This window comes from Pseudozyma hubeiensis, assembly GCF_000403515.1.
Source record: "Pseudozyma hubeiensis SY62 DNA, scaffold: PHS48, whole genome shotgun sequence".
Classification (NCBI taxonomy): domain Eukaryota; kingdom Fungi; phylum Basidiomycota; class Ustilaginomycetes; order Ustilaginales; family Ustilaginaceae; genus Pseudozyma; species Pseudozyma hubeiensis.
In genome coordinates, this window is record NW_012133830.1 from 178,800 (window position 1) to 192,460 (window position 13,661).

General features: G+C 54.4%; 4 protein-coding genes across 4 annotated transcripts; 2 read left to right on the top strand and 2 right to left on the bottom strand.

The window, feature by feature from the left end:
* Nucleotides 1-502: 502 nt before the first annotated feature.
* Nucleotides 503-1,469, top strand: PHSY_005352 (cytochrome c oxidase subunit V; the record flags this gene model as incomplete). The annotated part of the gene is made up of 3 exons (XM_012335962.1): nucleotides 503-791; nucleotides 885-1,253; nucleotides 1,333-1,469. 3 exons carry the CDS (start codon nucleotides 503-505, stop codon nucleotides 1,467-1,469), a joined length of 795 nt encoding a protein of 264 aa, XP_012191352.1.
* Nucleotides 1,470-1,723: 254 nt separating this feature from the next.
* On the bottom strand, nucleotides 1,724-4,788 carry PHSY_005353 (hypothetical protein; the record flags this gene model as incomplete). The annotated part of the gene is made up of 7 exons (XM_012335963.1): nucleotides 1,724-1,827; nucleotides 1,985-2,112; nucleotides 2,199-2,394; nucleotides 2,759-2,876; nucleotides 2,963-3,041; nucleotides 3,139-3,210; nucleotides 4,724-4,788. 7 exons carry the CDS (start codon nucleotides 4,786-4,788, stop codon nucleotides 1,724-1,726), a joined length of 762 nt encoding a protein of 253 aa, XP_012191353.1.
* A 279-nt stretch (nucleotides 4,789-5,067) lies between these two features.
* On the bottom strand, nucleotides 5,068-11,820 carry PHSY_005354 (likely calcium channel; the record flags this gene model as incomplete). The annotated part of the gene is made up of 1 exon (XM_012335964.1): nucleotides 5,068-11,820. One exon carries the CDS (start codon nucleotides 11,818-11,820, stop codon nucleotides 5,068-5,070), a length of 6,753 nt encoding a protein of 2,250 aa, XP_012191354.1.
* Nucleotides 11,821-11,910: 90 nt separating this feature from the next.
* PHSY_005355 (proteasome subunit alpha) lies at nucleotides 11,911-13,380 on the top strand (the record flags this gene model as incomplete). Its single annotated transcript, XM_012335965.1, has 3 exons — nucleotides 11,911-11,980; nucleotides 12,459-12,551; nucleotides 12,623-13,380. 3 exons carry the CDS (start codon nucleotides 11,911-11,913, stop codon nucleotides 13,378-13,380), a joined length of 921 nt encoding a protein of 306 aa, XP_012191355.1.
* Between the last annotated feature and the right edge of the window lie 281 nt (nucleotides 13,381-13,661).

The window sequence follows — 13,661 nt, forward strand, 5'->3', positions numbered from 1 at the left end:
ATTGCCAATCCGCCTTTGGCTGGAGTAGTGACGAGGCAGCACACCGCGTTCCGATTACCAATCCGCTCGAGAGGATTTCAGCAACGCTGCATCCAGGCGAAAATTTCCTAATGGGCTCATGCACCTTGGAATTTTCAAAATCCATTCGGGATGCTTAGAAATTCAACCGGCTTTTTTTACCCTGTTCGATGTGAAATCGCTGCGACTGGGAGGGACGATCATCATCGATTTGGCAAGCCTGGAGCAAGCAAAGGACCGAAGCACTGACGGACGTGCCAGTGCCTGTGCCTCGACTCTTCTTTAGGCCGTAAGCTCAAGAGTTGGCGACCAATTCCCAATTGGCGATTTTCTTCCAAGTCTCGCATTTCGAGCCTATCTCGGTCTCGTCCATCCTCCACGCTGCTCAACGCCATCACCAATCACCATCACTACCTTGCGTCATCTCGCGCACCTTCATCACCTCCTACCGTCGCCTGTCGTTCATCCGCGTCAGCACTTCACAATGATCGGTCAGAACGTTGCTCGCGCTTCCCGAAGCGGCCTCCGTGCTGCCAACCTCCTTGGCCGTCGAACCATGGTCACCCAGGAGGAGCGATGGACTCTCGAGAACGCACGCAACGCAGGTGCCTTCATCGAGGGCCCCAACAAGGTCCAGCTCAGCCACGTCGTCCCCAACATCGAGGCAAGCTGGAAGGGCCTTTCCAAAGAGGAGCAGTATGGTGTTTTCCGTCAATTGGAGGAGCTCCAGAGGAAAGACTGGAAGGAGCTCAGCGTCGATGAGAAGAAGGCTGGTAAGTAGCGCCATCGCATCCTTCCGACCGACATCATCGCAGTGACGATAGCGTTCGTGCAATCCAGCAGTGTCACGCACGGACATCCGACAGCCACGATGCCAACTGTACGCAGAACGGCTTTCCCGACTTGCTCGTTCCACACGTCTTCGGATGCACCGACTGCGTCATCTACGCCGTCGTCCATCGACGAGAGCCGTCAGGTCGTGTTTCCCTTCTGTCCCTGTCTCACTGCGGTCGATAGGAGCATCGAAGGTACTCTACGTCACAACCTTTGGCTAATCCCATCGTTCTATCTTGTCCGACCTGAATCATCTAAACACACAGCTTACTTCGTCTCGTTCGGTCCTCACGGTCCCCGAAAGCCCATCACTGCCTCCGGTCAGGGTGCCAAGACCTTTGCCGGTGTTGTTGCCGCCCTCGGTGTTACCACGGGTGTCTACTACCTCATGCGCGCAAACGGTGAGTACGACCGCGCTCGCCTCCAAATGCTCGCCCCGCACCTTTCATACTCATCCTTCTCCATCTTCTTTATTTACAGGTGGCGCTCCCGTCAAGACCATGACCAAGGAGTGGCAAGAGGCCTCCAACGAGATCGCCCTCGAACAGAAGCAGAACCCCATCACCGGTATCTCCAGCGACAACTACAAGGGCAAGGGTCACGTTCAGTCCGCATAAGCCTAATGCCTTTCCTCATCGCACCCGCCAAAATATCATTCAACCATCCCATACGCGCACATTCCCGCTGTTCTGTCTCACGTGCGCCGTCTTCGTTGCAGGGAGGAAAGACAATCCTAGATCGATTTTTGCAAACCACATCCAATACAGTCCGAGCTTCTGCGATCCTCTGCATCTCCGACACTGCACATTCGGTCTTCACAACTTTCTCGGTCCGGTCCGAACTTATCAGGCAAACATTTGGCATGGCATCATCACAACTTGGCCGAAGGGTTAGGACCGTCATCCAGCACTTGCACGCCCGTCAGCTTGCTGAGCTCTAAGAGTGCTGGTGTGCAATCGCTCGAGTTGACGCCTGCTGAATTGCAAGGCACAGGACCGAAGAGAGGATTGCAGATCAAGTAGGACTGGTTGGTCAGTGGATGCATCTCGTTGCATTTTACCAGCGAGATGAGACGCTGATATCCACTCTCCGCACTCAGTAGTACGGCGGCAGGTGGACAGTCGATACTCACGGATCGTGGTGATGCCAAGCTTTTGCGCGGCTTTGAGGTTCGGTCCGATGTCGTCCAGGAACACCACCTCCGAAGCTGGCACCTTGAGAAGATCCAGAGCATGCTGATAGAATTCTGGATCCGGTTTCCTATTGAGAGCAAAGCATATCCAAAGTGCGTCAGTGGTCCAGTCGCGGATTCAGCACGCATCTAGATCCGTCTCGGGCACACCTACCTCTTGCCAACGACTGCGCTCTCGATGTAAAAGTCAAACATGCTTCGCAGTTCGTTTTGAGATGCTCCCAGCCCCAAGTGCTGCAACTCTTCGTCCAACGATGGCGCTTTCGTCGTTTCGCCTTGAGCCGAACCCGAAATTTCGGTGGGAGGAGCGAAGTTGTTGGTCAACGCTGCTATCGTGAACTTGCCAGAAGCTGTTGTGGGCAAAATTTGAAAGTTGACTCGGGTCAGTGTTGATGTTGTCGGGGTCAAAGAGGGACACGCTTGGTGGTGGAGACTGACCTTTCAAACGCTGGATGGCTTTGCGCATTCTTGGATCAACCTTTGTCGATTGTCGCATCATCTGTCCAAAGAACTGTCATAGCGAGCGTGGGAGCAAAAGTACTGGTGAGCTATGGTTCAATGCCCTTCATAGATTGCCTGCGCTAGCGACTCACTTCTCGTCCATCGACATGCAGCTTCGTTGGCAGCTTCGGAACCTCTGCATCGTCGCCGTCAATCCCATCAAAGTGTTAACACATCATCGATAGCACCACCTTGTGCGATCAGCAAGCTCACCTTGACCGCGGCTCTTGCAAAACTTGATGTATGCCTCGTTGTTCTTTTCGACGTTGCTCAGCTCGTTTCCGAACCGACGGTAGAAAGTGTACAAATCCAGCTCGCTTCGTTCGAATTTCTGTGTCATGGATGCAGTCGATGAAAGCCGGATAGCATGCCATGAGCCTCTGATTCCTAGTGATGGACCGGCTGAGGCTCACTCACCTGGAAAGCGCCGCCATGACCTTGTGCTGTGATGGCAACATTCAAGTACTGGAACGGCAGTCCGTGCTCCTTCTCATATCTGAACGACGCGATATAAGGAGTATGTGAGCGTCAGCGTATGTCTCCTCGACAGCGAGCAGGCGAGCTTCGCAAGAGTTGGTGCGCTTTCGACTCACTTGTTGATCGCAAACAGCGGGCTTCCGACCACCACACCGCCAATGTCAAAGATGACTGCCTTGAACGTCATTCTGGATACCGAGGGTACCAAAGCCAGGCTTGCTGGTGAGGTCAGGTGGCTGCAAGACGTGCGATGATGGAGGAGGTGGTGGTGATGGTTGGTGGGGATGGTGAGCAGACCCTGTCGGTTGCGATGGTCCTCAGCCGGAAGTCGGGTAGATCAAGACACCGATGCCTGAGCGCAAGTTGATACTCTGTCGTCGCTGCACTGTGTCGTTGTCAGAGTTCCGGCATGTTTTTGCTTTGAAATAAGTGTGTGTCTATGGATAGCTCAATGACCGCTCTCAAAATCGTCCTACACACAAAGGAGAGCTCTGTCAGGGTAACATCCTTTCGACAATTTTGCAGCTAGGTATTTTGTCGCGAAAACGACATTTAGCAATGTATAATAACATGTTTCAATCGCGATTCTAATACCGAGCACAATCTCTTTTGTGACCCATTAGCCATAATCGACAGAGTATTGGCAGCATACGGGGCAGAATAATGGCCAAATGATTGAGGATGCGGTATGTCTTGGATCTTAGGTACCGCAATTGAACAGCTCACTTTGACGTCGCTCGTAACAACAGGAATGTCGGAACACCTGATGAATTTATGGAGCATCCACCTATTGCTCCTCTTCCTTCCGGTGGATCACAACCAGATCACAACCTGGGAAACAGACATGAACGCGATGAGCCAGATAACTTCTTTCATCAGGAGCTTGTTCTTCCACAGAGGAAGTCGTATTGCACTATAATCAGGCAAGAACTGCCCGTTCCATTGCAACTTCGATATTTCCAACATTACGCGATCCCAGAGTCTCTAATATCTTGAGCATGTCAATTTATGTGCATTTCGCGGATTTTTGTCGGGAATTGTCAGATAGTTGCCCTGTTGTTTATGTTTTCATTGACGTCTCTTCTACATAAACAGTCGTCACTTTGTCTCTAATCATTTTATTCCGCGTGTATCTGAGAAAAACTTATTTGCTCGATACTCACTCAGCAATCAATGACCTGGAGGTGTCGTGCCTGCGTCTTTGATACAATTTTCGGTACCGTCTCAAGCTCGAAAATCATCAATCAGAGATTGTATGTTGATTTTGGGAAAAAGTAGCCGAGCTTCGTTTTTTCAAATAAACAGGCAGAAAGAGAATTGCACGACCACCCAGGCAAAGAATATGAGGAATCATATTGGCCTTGTAGGCTAAATATCCGTAGGTTGTCAGGAATTGATTTTGCGACCACAATTTCGTCGTCAAGTACGACTGTCACAAGCAAGATGTTTGTATCATTCTTACTTGCCGGAATATATTGGGAAGAAAAAACAACATTTTCAAGGAAGGGATTTGGCAGAAATGTAGTCTCGTCAGGTTTTTAAGACAGCAGCTTGCTATCATTTGCGACGCTGTTCAGTGCCGACGCTATCTCGCAGTGGGAATGCGTATGCACGATCTCGACCCCCAGATGTGAGGCGGTACTAAAGGTCGGAGCGAAACAGGAATGGGCCTGACGGTTTCGAGCTGCGAGTGCTGCTCACAGGTGATACACGGTCACATCCATGCTCACATTTGCTGAACCACGACGTCTGTCGACGACGACCATACGGCAAGGACTGGTCGACAAGCGGTCTCAACCGGTCCACCAGTGATTACCCCACAACCCAGTGCATCATCACACTTGACGGCCACAACCTACCGCATCACAGATCAGCTCACCAAGAGTGTCATCCAACAAGCTTCTCGCTGGAGGGCAAAGCATCAGTCTTCCATTTCGGGCGCGTGATACACTGAAGAAGAAAGTCCATGTTTATACAATGTGGTTGACCTGTAACAAGATCTATATACGATACATGATAGCGATGCGATGCTGAACGAACCCCCCTCAAAACCATCCATCGTCATTCTCTTTCCCCTTCCCGCCCTCCTCACCATCCCCCCTCGCACCCCTCCCCTTATGACCGCCACTCGACCCTTCGCCATGCCCTTCCTGACTGCCATCCATCCTCTTCATCAGATCGCCCCAAGCAGTCGCCTCGAATGACTCGATCACCGGCGATGCGCGCAATTCCAGATCCTTAAGCGACGGCAGCGCCGGCGTCAGCGTCAAGCTGGGCTTCACCTTGGCATCCTTCGCTGTTGTCGACGCCTCCGTGCCAGGAATCTGCAAACTCGACAGCACAGGTCGGGACGACCCGCTCGGACCCTCCTCTTCATGCACAAGGATCGTCGGCACCGCCTCACTCCTGTGCATCTCGTCCCGAAGAGCCAAGAACCTCCTCCTCCAGTAGCTCATCTGCAACAGCCCGCGCACGCGATCGAGTCGAATGCGGTGCTCGATCTGCTCCGCCAGCTGCTTCCTTTCGATGAGCTCCTCGACGTTGAGCGCCTCGGTCTCGTCGACGAGCTTGGTGCGTGCCAGCAGCAGCAGCATGTCGGTGAACGAGATGCCCTTGCGGGGATGAAGCAGCATCACGGCTTCGTGGTAGAGTCGATTGAAGCGCTGCCTGCGCATGCGCAGATCCTTGGTGTCCACCGCCGACAAGACGCGAGCTAGTTTTTCAGCCTCGGTCGGGGGTGTAGCCGACGACGACGATGGCCATGCGAAGAATCCTTGCCCGTCCTTGTCCTTTTCCTTATTGTCGCGCAGAGGCGAACGCAAAGGAGAAGAAGCATTCCTCAAAAAGTCAAAAGCGCCTTTACCTCTCGCCTCCGACGACGGGCTTGGAGAAGCACGCGGGTCCTGCTCTAGAGCGGCTCTCAGCGTCCGCAAATTGCATTCCGGCGGATACAAGCCCACCTCCAGCGCCCCTTTGACAGAAGACAGGAAGGGCACGATCTGGTCCTTCTGAATGTAGCCCTTCCTCTGACGGTCAAAGTGCGCCCAGCTGCTCTTGAAATGACGAATGTCCGAGGGCGTGAGGATCGCCTTGCTTCCCAGATCGAAGATGTAGGAAAAATTCTCGACGACCGTACCCGTGAACATATTGAGGAAGATGTACATCGAGATGACGTTCCAGCCGATGAAGAGCGCATACGCCCAGGGCTGACTGCCGCAGTCGGTCATGAGGTAGCTTGCGGCCGGCGTGCATTGAGGCGGCGACAGCGTGTAGTCGTGCATGAACGAATTCCATCCCTCGCCCGTCGAGATCATACTGAGGAACACCATCGAACCGATAAAGGTTGAAAAGTTCTTGGAGTAAGTCTCGTTGGCTCCCCACTTCGTCAATCCAAACACCTCGAGCAGCATGATGGCCCACACCAAGAACATGGTAAGCCACAAGAGGAAAAGGCTGAGGATGGCGGGCAAGGATGCAAAAGCCGTCTTGAAGAGCTGATTGAGCGCATGGTTCTTCTGCACCAGCTTGAGCGCAACGCACGTCAGGAACAGTTTCTGGAACTGCACCACGACGCCGGTATCTCCACTGTTGGTCAACAGCGGAAGCGTGGTAGCGAGTGTGCCGGACACGACGAACAGGTCGTACAGATTCCAAGGGTTCTCCCGGTAGCTCCGCCAGCCCAGTCCGAGCAGACGGGCGACAATATCCAGGGCGTAGATGGCCGTGTAGCCGAGGTAGAGCGCATCACGAAGCTGGTTGGCCCAAGTCGGATCAGAGTACTGCTGCGTCATGAGCGTGACAAGGGTGGCCATGTACACCAACGTCATGGTGCGACTCCACCACCCGTTCTTGTTGAGCATACGATCGTAGCACCAAGCTCTCACGGGCTGAGACGGGCGATGCTTGGGCCTCTTGGACGGTCGCTGACGAAGAATCAATCTGCGCAGATCGACCCACTGCCTCTGACCCGCCGTCTGGAAAGCAGCGCCCGAAAAGGTCTGGAAGTTTTCGATGATGACCGACACGAAGAGTGTCAAGACGGTGGTGCTGCCTACCAAGTTATAGATGAGGAAGAAGAGCGCATTGACCTGGCGATTGTCGTTCTGCAACTGCTGATCTTTTCCGGCGACGCTCATGGCAGTCGACATGACGTTGATCCAACCTTCGAGCGAGATAATCTCGAACAGGATCAGCATGGCTCCCTTGAAGTCGTCAAACGAGTAGACGCTGCCTTCCGTCGGGTTCCCCCACACGCGAGGAGCCAGGAAATCAAAGTTGCCCGGCGAGCTGACATACTCTCCGATGCAGTCAAACTTGGTCTGGATGGAGTTGGAGCCATCATTGCACGAGTAGAGCAAGCCTCCAAACAAGTTCTGTCCCCATACAGCATACGGGATGATGTAGAGGATCGACAGGATCGAGGCGTCGAGGATGCGACCGGCGCCTGCAATCATGACGGCGTGAAACGTGTCGCGCATGAGTGAAGACAGATTGATCAGTCTGAGTGCACGGAAGGCTTTCAAGGCACGGGTGAATCTCGAGACACCTCCGATGACGGCGAGTTCGGTGATGACGTTGACGAGCAGCGTGATGAGCACGAAGAGATCGAGCGAGTTCCAGACGCTGAGCACGTACGCGTTTGGCGTAAAAGCGAGTCCGTCGGCGATGGTCTTGACCAGGAATTCGGCAAAGAAGAGCGAAGACAGACTGATCTCGAGGATCGAGAACCACGAGGCTCGGATGAGGCCGTATTTTGCGTAGTATTCGCGTCGGTAGACGGGCGTAGCAATGGCAGCAGAGACGACCGAGCCAACGATGCCGAGGAAGACGGCGACCTGAAAGAGCTTGTGTCGGAAAGGCGAAACCTGCCGTCCGAAAAGGCGCTCGCCATGCGAGGAAGGGACCAGACTCTGGCAGAAGCGACGGAGCCGATTGTGGTTGGAGAAGAGAAAGTACGACTTGTCGTAGGATGGATGGGAAGCGATGAATCGAGCTTGCTGTATGCGCGCGTCGCTGTAAGAGCGTGGTTTGAATCCCTGAGAAGCACCATAGGCGCCGAATTCGGAGGCGAGACCGAGATCGGAGCGCATCCTCTGAAGTCTTCGCTCGCTTGCAAACTGGTGGGCTGCTTGGTCGGACGGGTCGGCATCGTAGGCAGAGCTCGGACCGCCAGGGTGTAGGAGATCGTCTACGTGGATGCTGCTACGCAGTCTGCGGGCCTGCAGATTGTCAAGAGGCACCTCCTCCTCGGGCTGATCTAGGCGGAGCATCTTTCGGACCGTGTTGACCGTGCGATGAGCGGTCGCCGTCGAGGTGTCCATGACGTGATGCATAGACATGGGGCGTTGCTTCTTCACTTGATCTGCACGATCGTCCAGCCTGGAACCTCCAATGATCTTGTTGGTTTGACCACTGCTGCTGCCTCCGTGATCGCTGCGACCATGCTCAGAGCCGGCTGAGCCTGTGTGAGCTGCATTGTGTCGCCTGAGCCATCGGTAGGGGCTAAGTTTGTTGAGAAGACGTGCAGTCAAGGACAAGGAAGGAGGTTCGTTGCGACGCAGATACTGCTCGAGTTGCTGCTGACGCTTTTCGTGCTCTGCGACGCTGAAGTTCTCGTTGATGACGGCAATGAACATCTGTAGCACGATGAAGTTGGCGAAGAGGAACCAGCCCGACAGAAAGATACCGGCGATGACGGCCTGCTTGAATTCGACCTCGTTGGAGGTAGCGCTGAAGAGGACGTCGGTCCAGTTTTCCGAAGTGAAGATCTGATACATGGCGAGGAAGGAGTTGAAGGAGTGCTTGAACGTCATCTCGGTCCACTGACCTTCGCTCTCCTGCGGAATGTCCCCGCGGAAAAGCTGCGTGGAGATCAAGGAAGCGAGACCGACCATGAGCAGCAAGAAAAGCACCATGTTGAGCATCTTGTTGAGCGAGCCAAAGGCGCGGACGAGCAGGACCCGCATACGCGGAATGGCAGCGATGACTCGATAGAAACGGGCGAGCTGGAAGAAGGTAAGCCACGGGTAGACCTGAGAAGACTTGATGACGGGAATCTGAATGAGGCTGGTGACCAAAGCCAAGAAGAAATCGGCACGGTTCTGTTTCGAGGCCAAGAAGCCACGCCAATCGCCATCGAGGACAAAAGCAAGGAAACGCATGGCGATCTCGAAATCGAATGCGAGGGTGAAGTAGAGTTCGATCCTGGATCGCTTCTGGATCTCGGCCGGTCGCAGGTAGGTGGCGCGCGACGCCTGAATGGCGACATCAGCGATGATGGCGAGGATCCAAAGATACTTTGTGTAGCTCCACACCCTTTTGAAGCCTACTGCGATGATCTTGAGTCTTCCTTTCTGAGGCTGCTTCTCGTCGTCCTCGGGCTTGTCTTGGAGCTTCTGATCTGCGAAAGCACTGCGCTGGGTGCGTGCGGTCAAGGTGGCAAAACTGTTTGTGATGACGGCGACGAACAAATTGGCGAGCCAAAAGTTGAGGATGATGATGCCGACGATAAAGTAGATGCAGGAAGCATAGTAGTCGGCGTCGATCATGTCGTACATGGTTTGCGACCAATTGTTGGACGAGATGACGATGACGACTTCGAGGAGCGAAGTGACGATGTTGTCGAACGACTGGGTGTTGGTTTGCGGATTGCTGGATTGCTCCTGACACACTTGACCGCGTGGACAGATGAAGCCCTTGGGGGACGAGCCGGATGGGCTGCCATCGACGAGGACGTGACCGAGCTTCTGACCGGCAGTGGTGAGGTAGCCTCCGCACAGCTGCGAGAGAGTGTTGTTGTTGCCCGGCTGACCATTGAGGTCGCCGACCCAGACACAGTTCCTGCGATAGGAGCCCTCGAAACTCTGGATGCCGATGATGCCGAAGAGAAGCATGGCGAAGCCGGTGAAGAAGGTGACACTGAGCAGGATGAAGGCAGAGGTCTTGAGGGAATGCAGGATGGTAGTAGTTCCGCTGGTCGCAGTGAGCAGACGGGCGCAGCGGAGGACACTGAGTGCACGAAAGATGTAGATGTGGTGATTGTTGGCCGACTCTTGGCCAGCGACGGCGAGAGCGAAAGCGATCCAAAAGGAGACGACGGCGACCAGATCGACACGATTCCATGAATGGCGCAAGTAGGCGTGATGGACCGCCTGTACTCGTTGCTTTTCGAAGGCTTCGGCGAAAGGCGTCCTTGCGTTTTGCCAGAATGAGGGTGCAGAGGATTCTGAAAGGAACATGCTTGTCTCGCTCTGGTTGAGACGTCGGCCGGGATGCCGAGTGTGTTGAGCTGGATGTGCAGGGTCATCGCCATGGTCTTGCGAATAGGCAGCCTTGTGGGAAGTTGCAGCTCTGCGTGATTCCATGTACGTTTCTGTGAAACCCTGATCACCAGCGAGCACCTTGTGAGCTTTGTCTTTGAGACTACCGCCCAAGAGACCGAGTGTGTCGAGCGTGTTGGATCTGGACATTTGACGTCTGTGTTCGGATTGAGCGGGTATCGACTCTTTGGCGTCCGGTGAGTCAGGCTGATCGGGCGAAGCGACCGGGATGGGTGCAGCGATGAGCGGTGGTGGGTTGATGATCAAGCCGGACACGATGATGCGTGCGAGGATCTCTATCGTATAGATAGCAAAGATGGCAAGCAGGATGTAGTCGGTGATACCGCCAAAATAGTTGGCCGGTCTCGGATGTGTGTACACACTTGGAGCAGACTGGACGACCAAGGTGACGGTGTTTGCCAGGATGAGGAGCAGGATGAGTGGTTCGATCCACCATTTTGTGAGGAGAGCGGCAAGAGACTTTCGGACGGAGCTGTCAGGACTGAAAATGCCTAGAGTCTTGCCTCGTAACAGCTGCAGCTGGTGTGTGCGTGGATTGATCTCATCGGATGAAGATGGTTGCTGATCAACACGGGCTGTTGCGGCGGACGAGTCGCTCTCTTCGGCGTCTTGATCTGTGAGTGGGACGTGAGGATGGTTGGGATGATGGTGGACGACGCGACGACTCATCCTGCGTATGGATTTGCTGAGGCGATCGAAGCCGGACTTTGCCCTGTGATAATTTGAGGGAGCGTAAACATCTGCGCTAGACTTGAGTGTTGAGTGGTCCGCCTGTTCCATCGCATCAGGCGAGGCAGTGCGATTGAACTCATGCTGATCTGGCTCATGATATCTGACTGAAGTACGTGCTTTGCCGTCGGGATGCGATGTGAGCCGGGTTCGATCATTGTCGTCGGTGGTGAAAGTAGCGTCAGACTCGCGACTGTAGCCATAGTGCATAGATTGAGCGGCAAGCGGAAGGGACGAGCTGCGTCGTGGGGGTGCGTCGGTGGTAGGCGAAGGGAAGCCATGGGATTGAGGCTGTGGTGAGAGATCGAGTGGACCTCTGAGGATGCCTGCATCAACGGAAGACACGTTGCGGTGGTGGTGAGAGCTGCCGGAAGGGCCAGCTATTGGAGGATGATGTGGGTAAGGAGCGCTTTCATCGGTCCAGCTGAGTCGCCTCATGAGCCTGTCATCGTTGGAGAGGAGGGGAGAATTGAGCGGGCTCTGTGCGAGATTCGAGGTCCATGCTGGTAGTGATGGGTTTGGACTGGCGGACGAGAGCTCTGGCATGTAGGTGTTGCCGTAGTAGTACGAGTTGATGTAGATGTCCGAGTTGTGGTCGGGGATGCTGCTTGCGCCAAAGGAGTCGCGAGGCTGAGGCGAGGTTGCGGCATCTGTGTATGGAGGATGTAGATTGTGGTGCGCCTGAGACTGCGTATCCGAGTCGGGATCGGTGTTAGTCGGTCGACTCATGATTGTGGCGGCGTCGACGTGGATCGCCTCTGCTGAGCCATGATCTTTGGGGAGTTGAGATGATGGCAGTGGTGACGACGGCACTTCCGAATGGTGCTGACTGGTCTCGTCGGAAGTTACGATGCGAAAAGCCACGTCGGTGACATGTCCGACGTCGGATGTCGAACAAAAAGTGTACGGCGTGTGCTGCGTGTTCCTTGCAGAATTCACACATACAGCAAACGAACCCTGAGCTCAAATTTCGCTCGCCTCCTTTTTCCGAAAAATCATCACACGTCGGAGCAGCCAAGACGTTGCCAAAACCTTATCACTGCCAGAGTCACCAACAGAACAGAGCTGCCATCCGGACTGAGCCTTCGTGATCGGCAGCACATCCGTGATCGCTAGCACAGCATCGGATGACCGAACAGTGTCGGCTGTGACACCGAAAGTGTGATGGTTCTCGTTGATTGTAGTGGGTTGGCTTGGTGGGGGGCTGTGCTGCTTGTGTGTCTCAATCACTGCATCGACGTGCATGAAGTGGAGTGCGGCGGGTATGAGCTTAACAGTTTACTGTAGCGATTGCAATTAGGTGGCTCTTAGTAATCTGATCGTTCCGCTGAAACTGACGCGTTCTTCTCTCTCCACTTTTGGCGCAGCCAAGCATGGGCCAACCAAACCAACACTCTCGACACCACCATCATCACCACCACCAGTACGACTGCCCCTACACATCATGTCGTATGATCGAGGTGAGCATCGTCTGCGATACATACATCCCCGAATGCTGTGCTAACTCTGCTTCCCCTCTCCGCTTCCACAGCCCTCACCGTCTTTTCCCCCGACGGGCACCTCTTCCAAGTCGAATACGCCCTCGAAGCGGTGCGCAAAGGAACCTGCGCAGTCGGCGTTCGCGGAAAGGATGTCGTAGTCCTCGGCGTCGAAAAGAAATCTGTCCTCCAACTTCAAGACGCACGAACCATCCGTAAGACAGCCATGCTCGACGACCACATCTGCCTCGCCTTTGCCGGTCTCACCGCCGACGCACGCATCCTCATCGACAAGGCACGAACAGAGTGTCAATCCCATCGTCTCACCGTCGAGGACCCGGTCACCGTAGACTACATCACCCGCCACGTCGCAGGAATCCAGCAAAAGTACACCCAGTCCGGCGGTGTACGTCCCTTTGGCATCTCGACGCTCATCATCGGTTTCGACGCAAACGACGCAAAACCAAAGCTCTACCAGACGGAGCCTAGTGGAATGTACTCGGCCTGGAAGGCGAACGCCATCGGTCGAAGTTCCAAGACTGTACGAGAGTTTTTGGAAAAGAATCACAAGGACGACTTGACCAAAGACGAAACCATCAAGCTCGCCATCAAGAGTTTGCTCGAGGTCGTCCAGACCGGCGCAAAGAACATCGAGATCGCCCTCATGGAAGGTCACGGAAAGGTCAGGAACGTCGAGTTGGCAGAGATCGAGAAGTTTGTGGAGCAGATCAATGCAGAGAAGGAGGTTGAGGCAGAGAGGAGGAGGAACCGTCTAGCTGCTACTGCTGGTGCACAGGCTTCCATGTCGTAGGGCGTACTCGAAAACATTGTCTTGAGAATGCAGGTCCGGATGGGTGTGATGACTGTGAGCCAAGCTGCCAGACAGCATTTGAGCTTTGTCCACGTCGCCGTCCGTGGTGCCCAACCGACTGTTGCACTCGTGTTCATGTCGAGACTTGAACTGCCTGTCGCTTGCTCTCGCAGCCTCTTCTGCCACCCGTGCACAAGCAGTGATGAGATCAGTCTAACTTTTATTCAAAAGGGAGACAACTGACATTGGTGGCAGAAATCATCGCTGGACAGGGGGGGGGG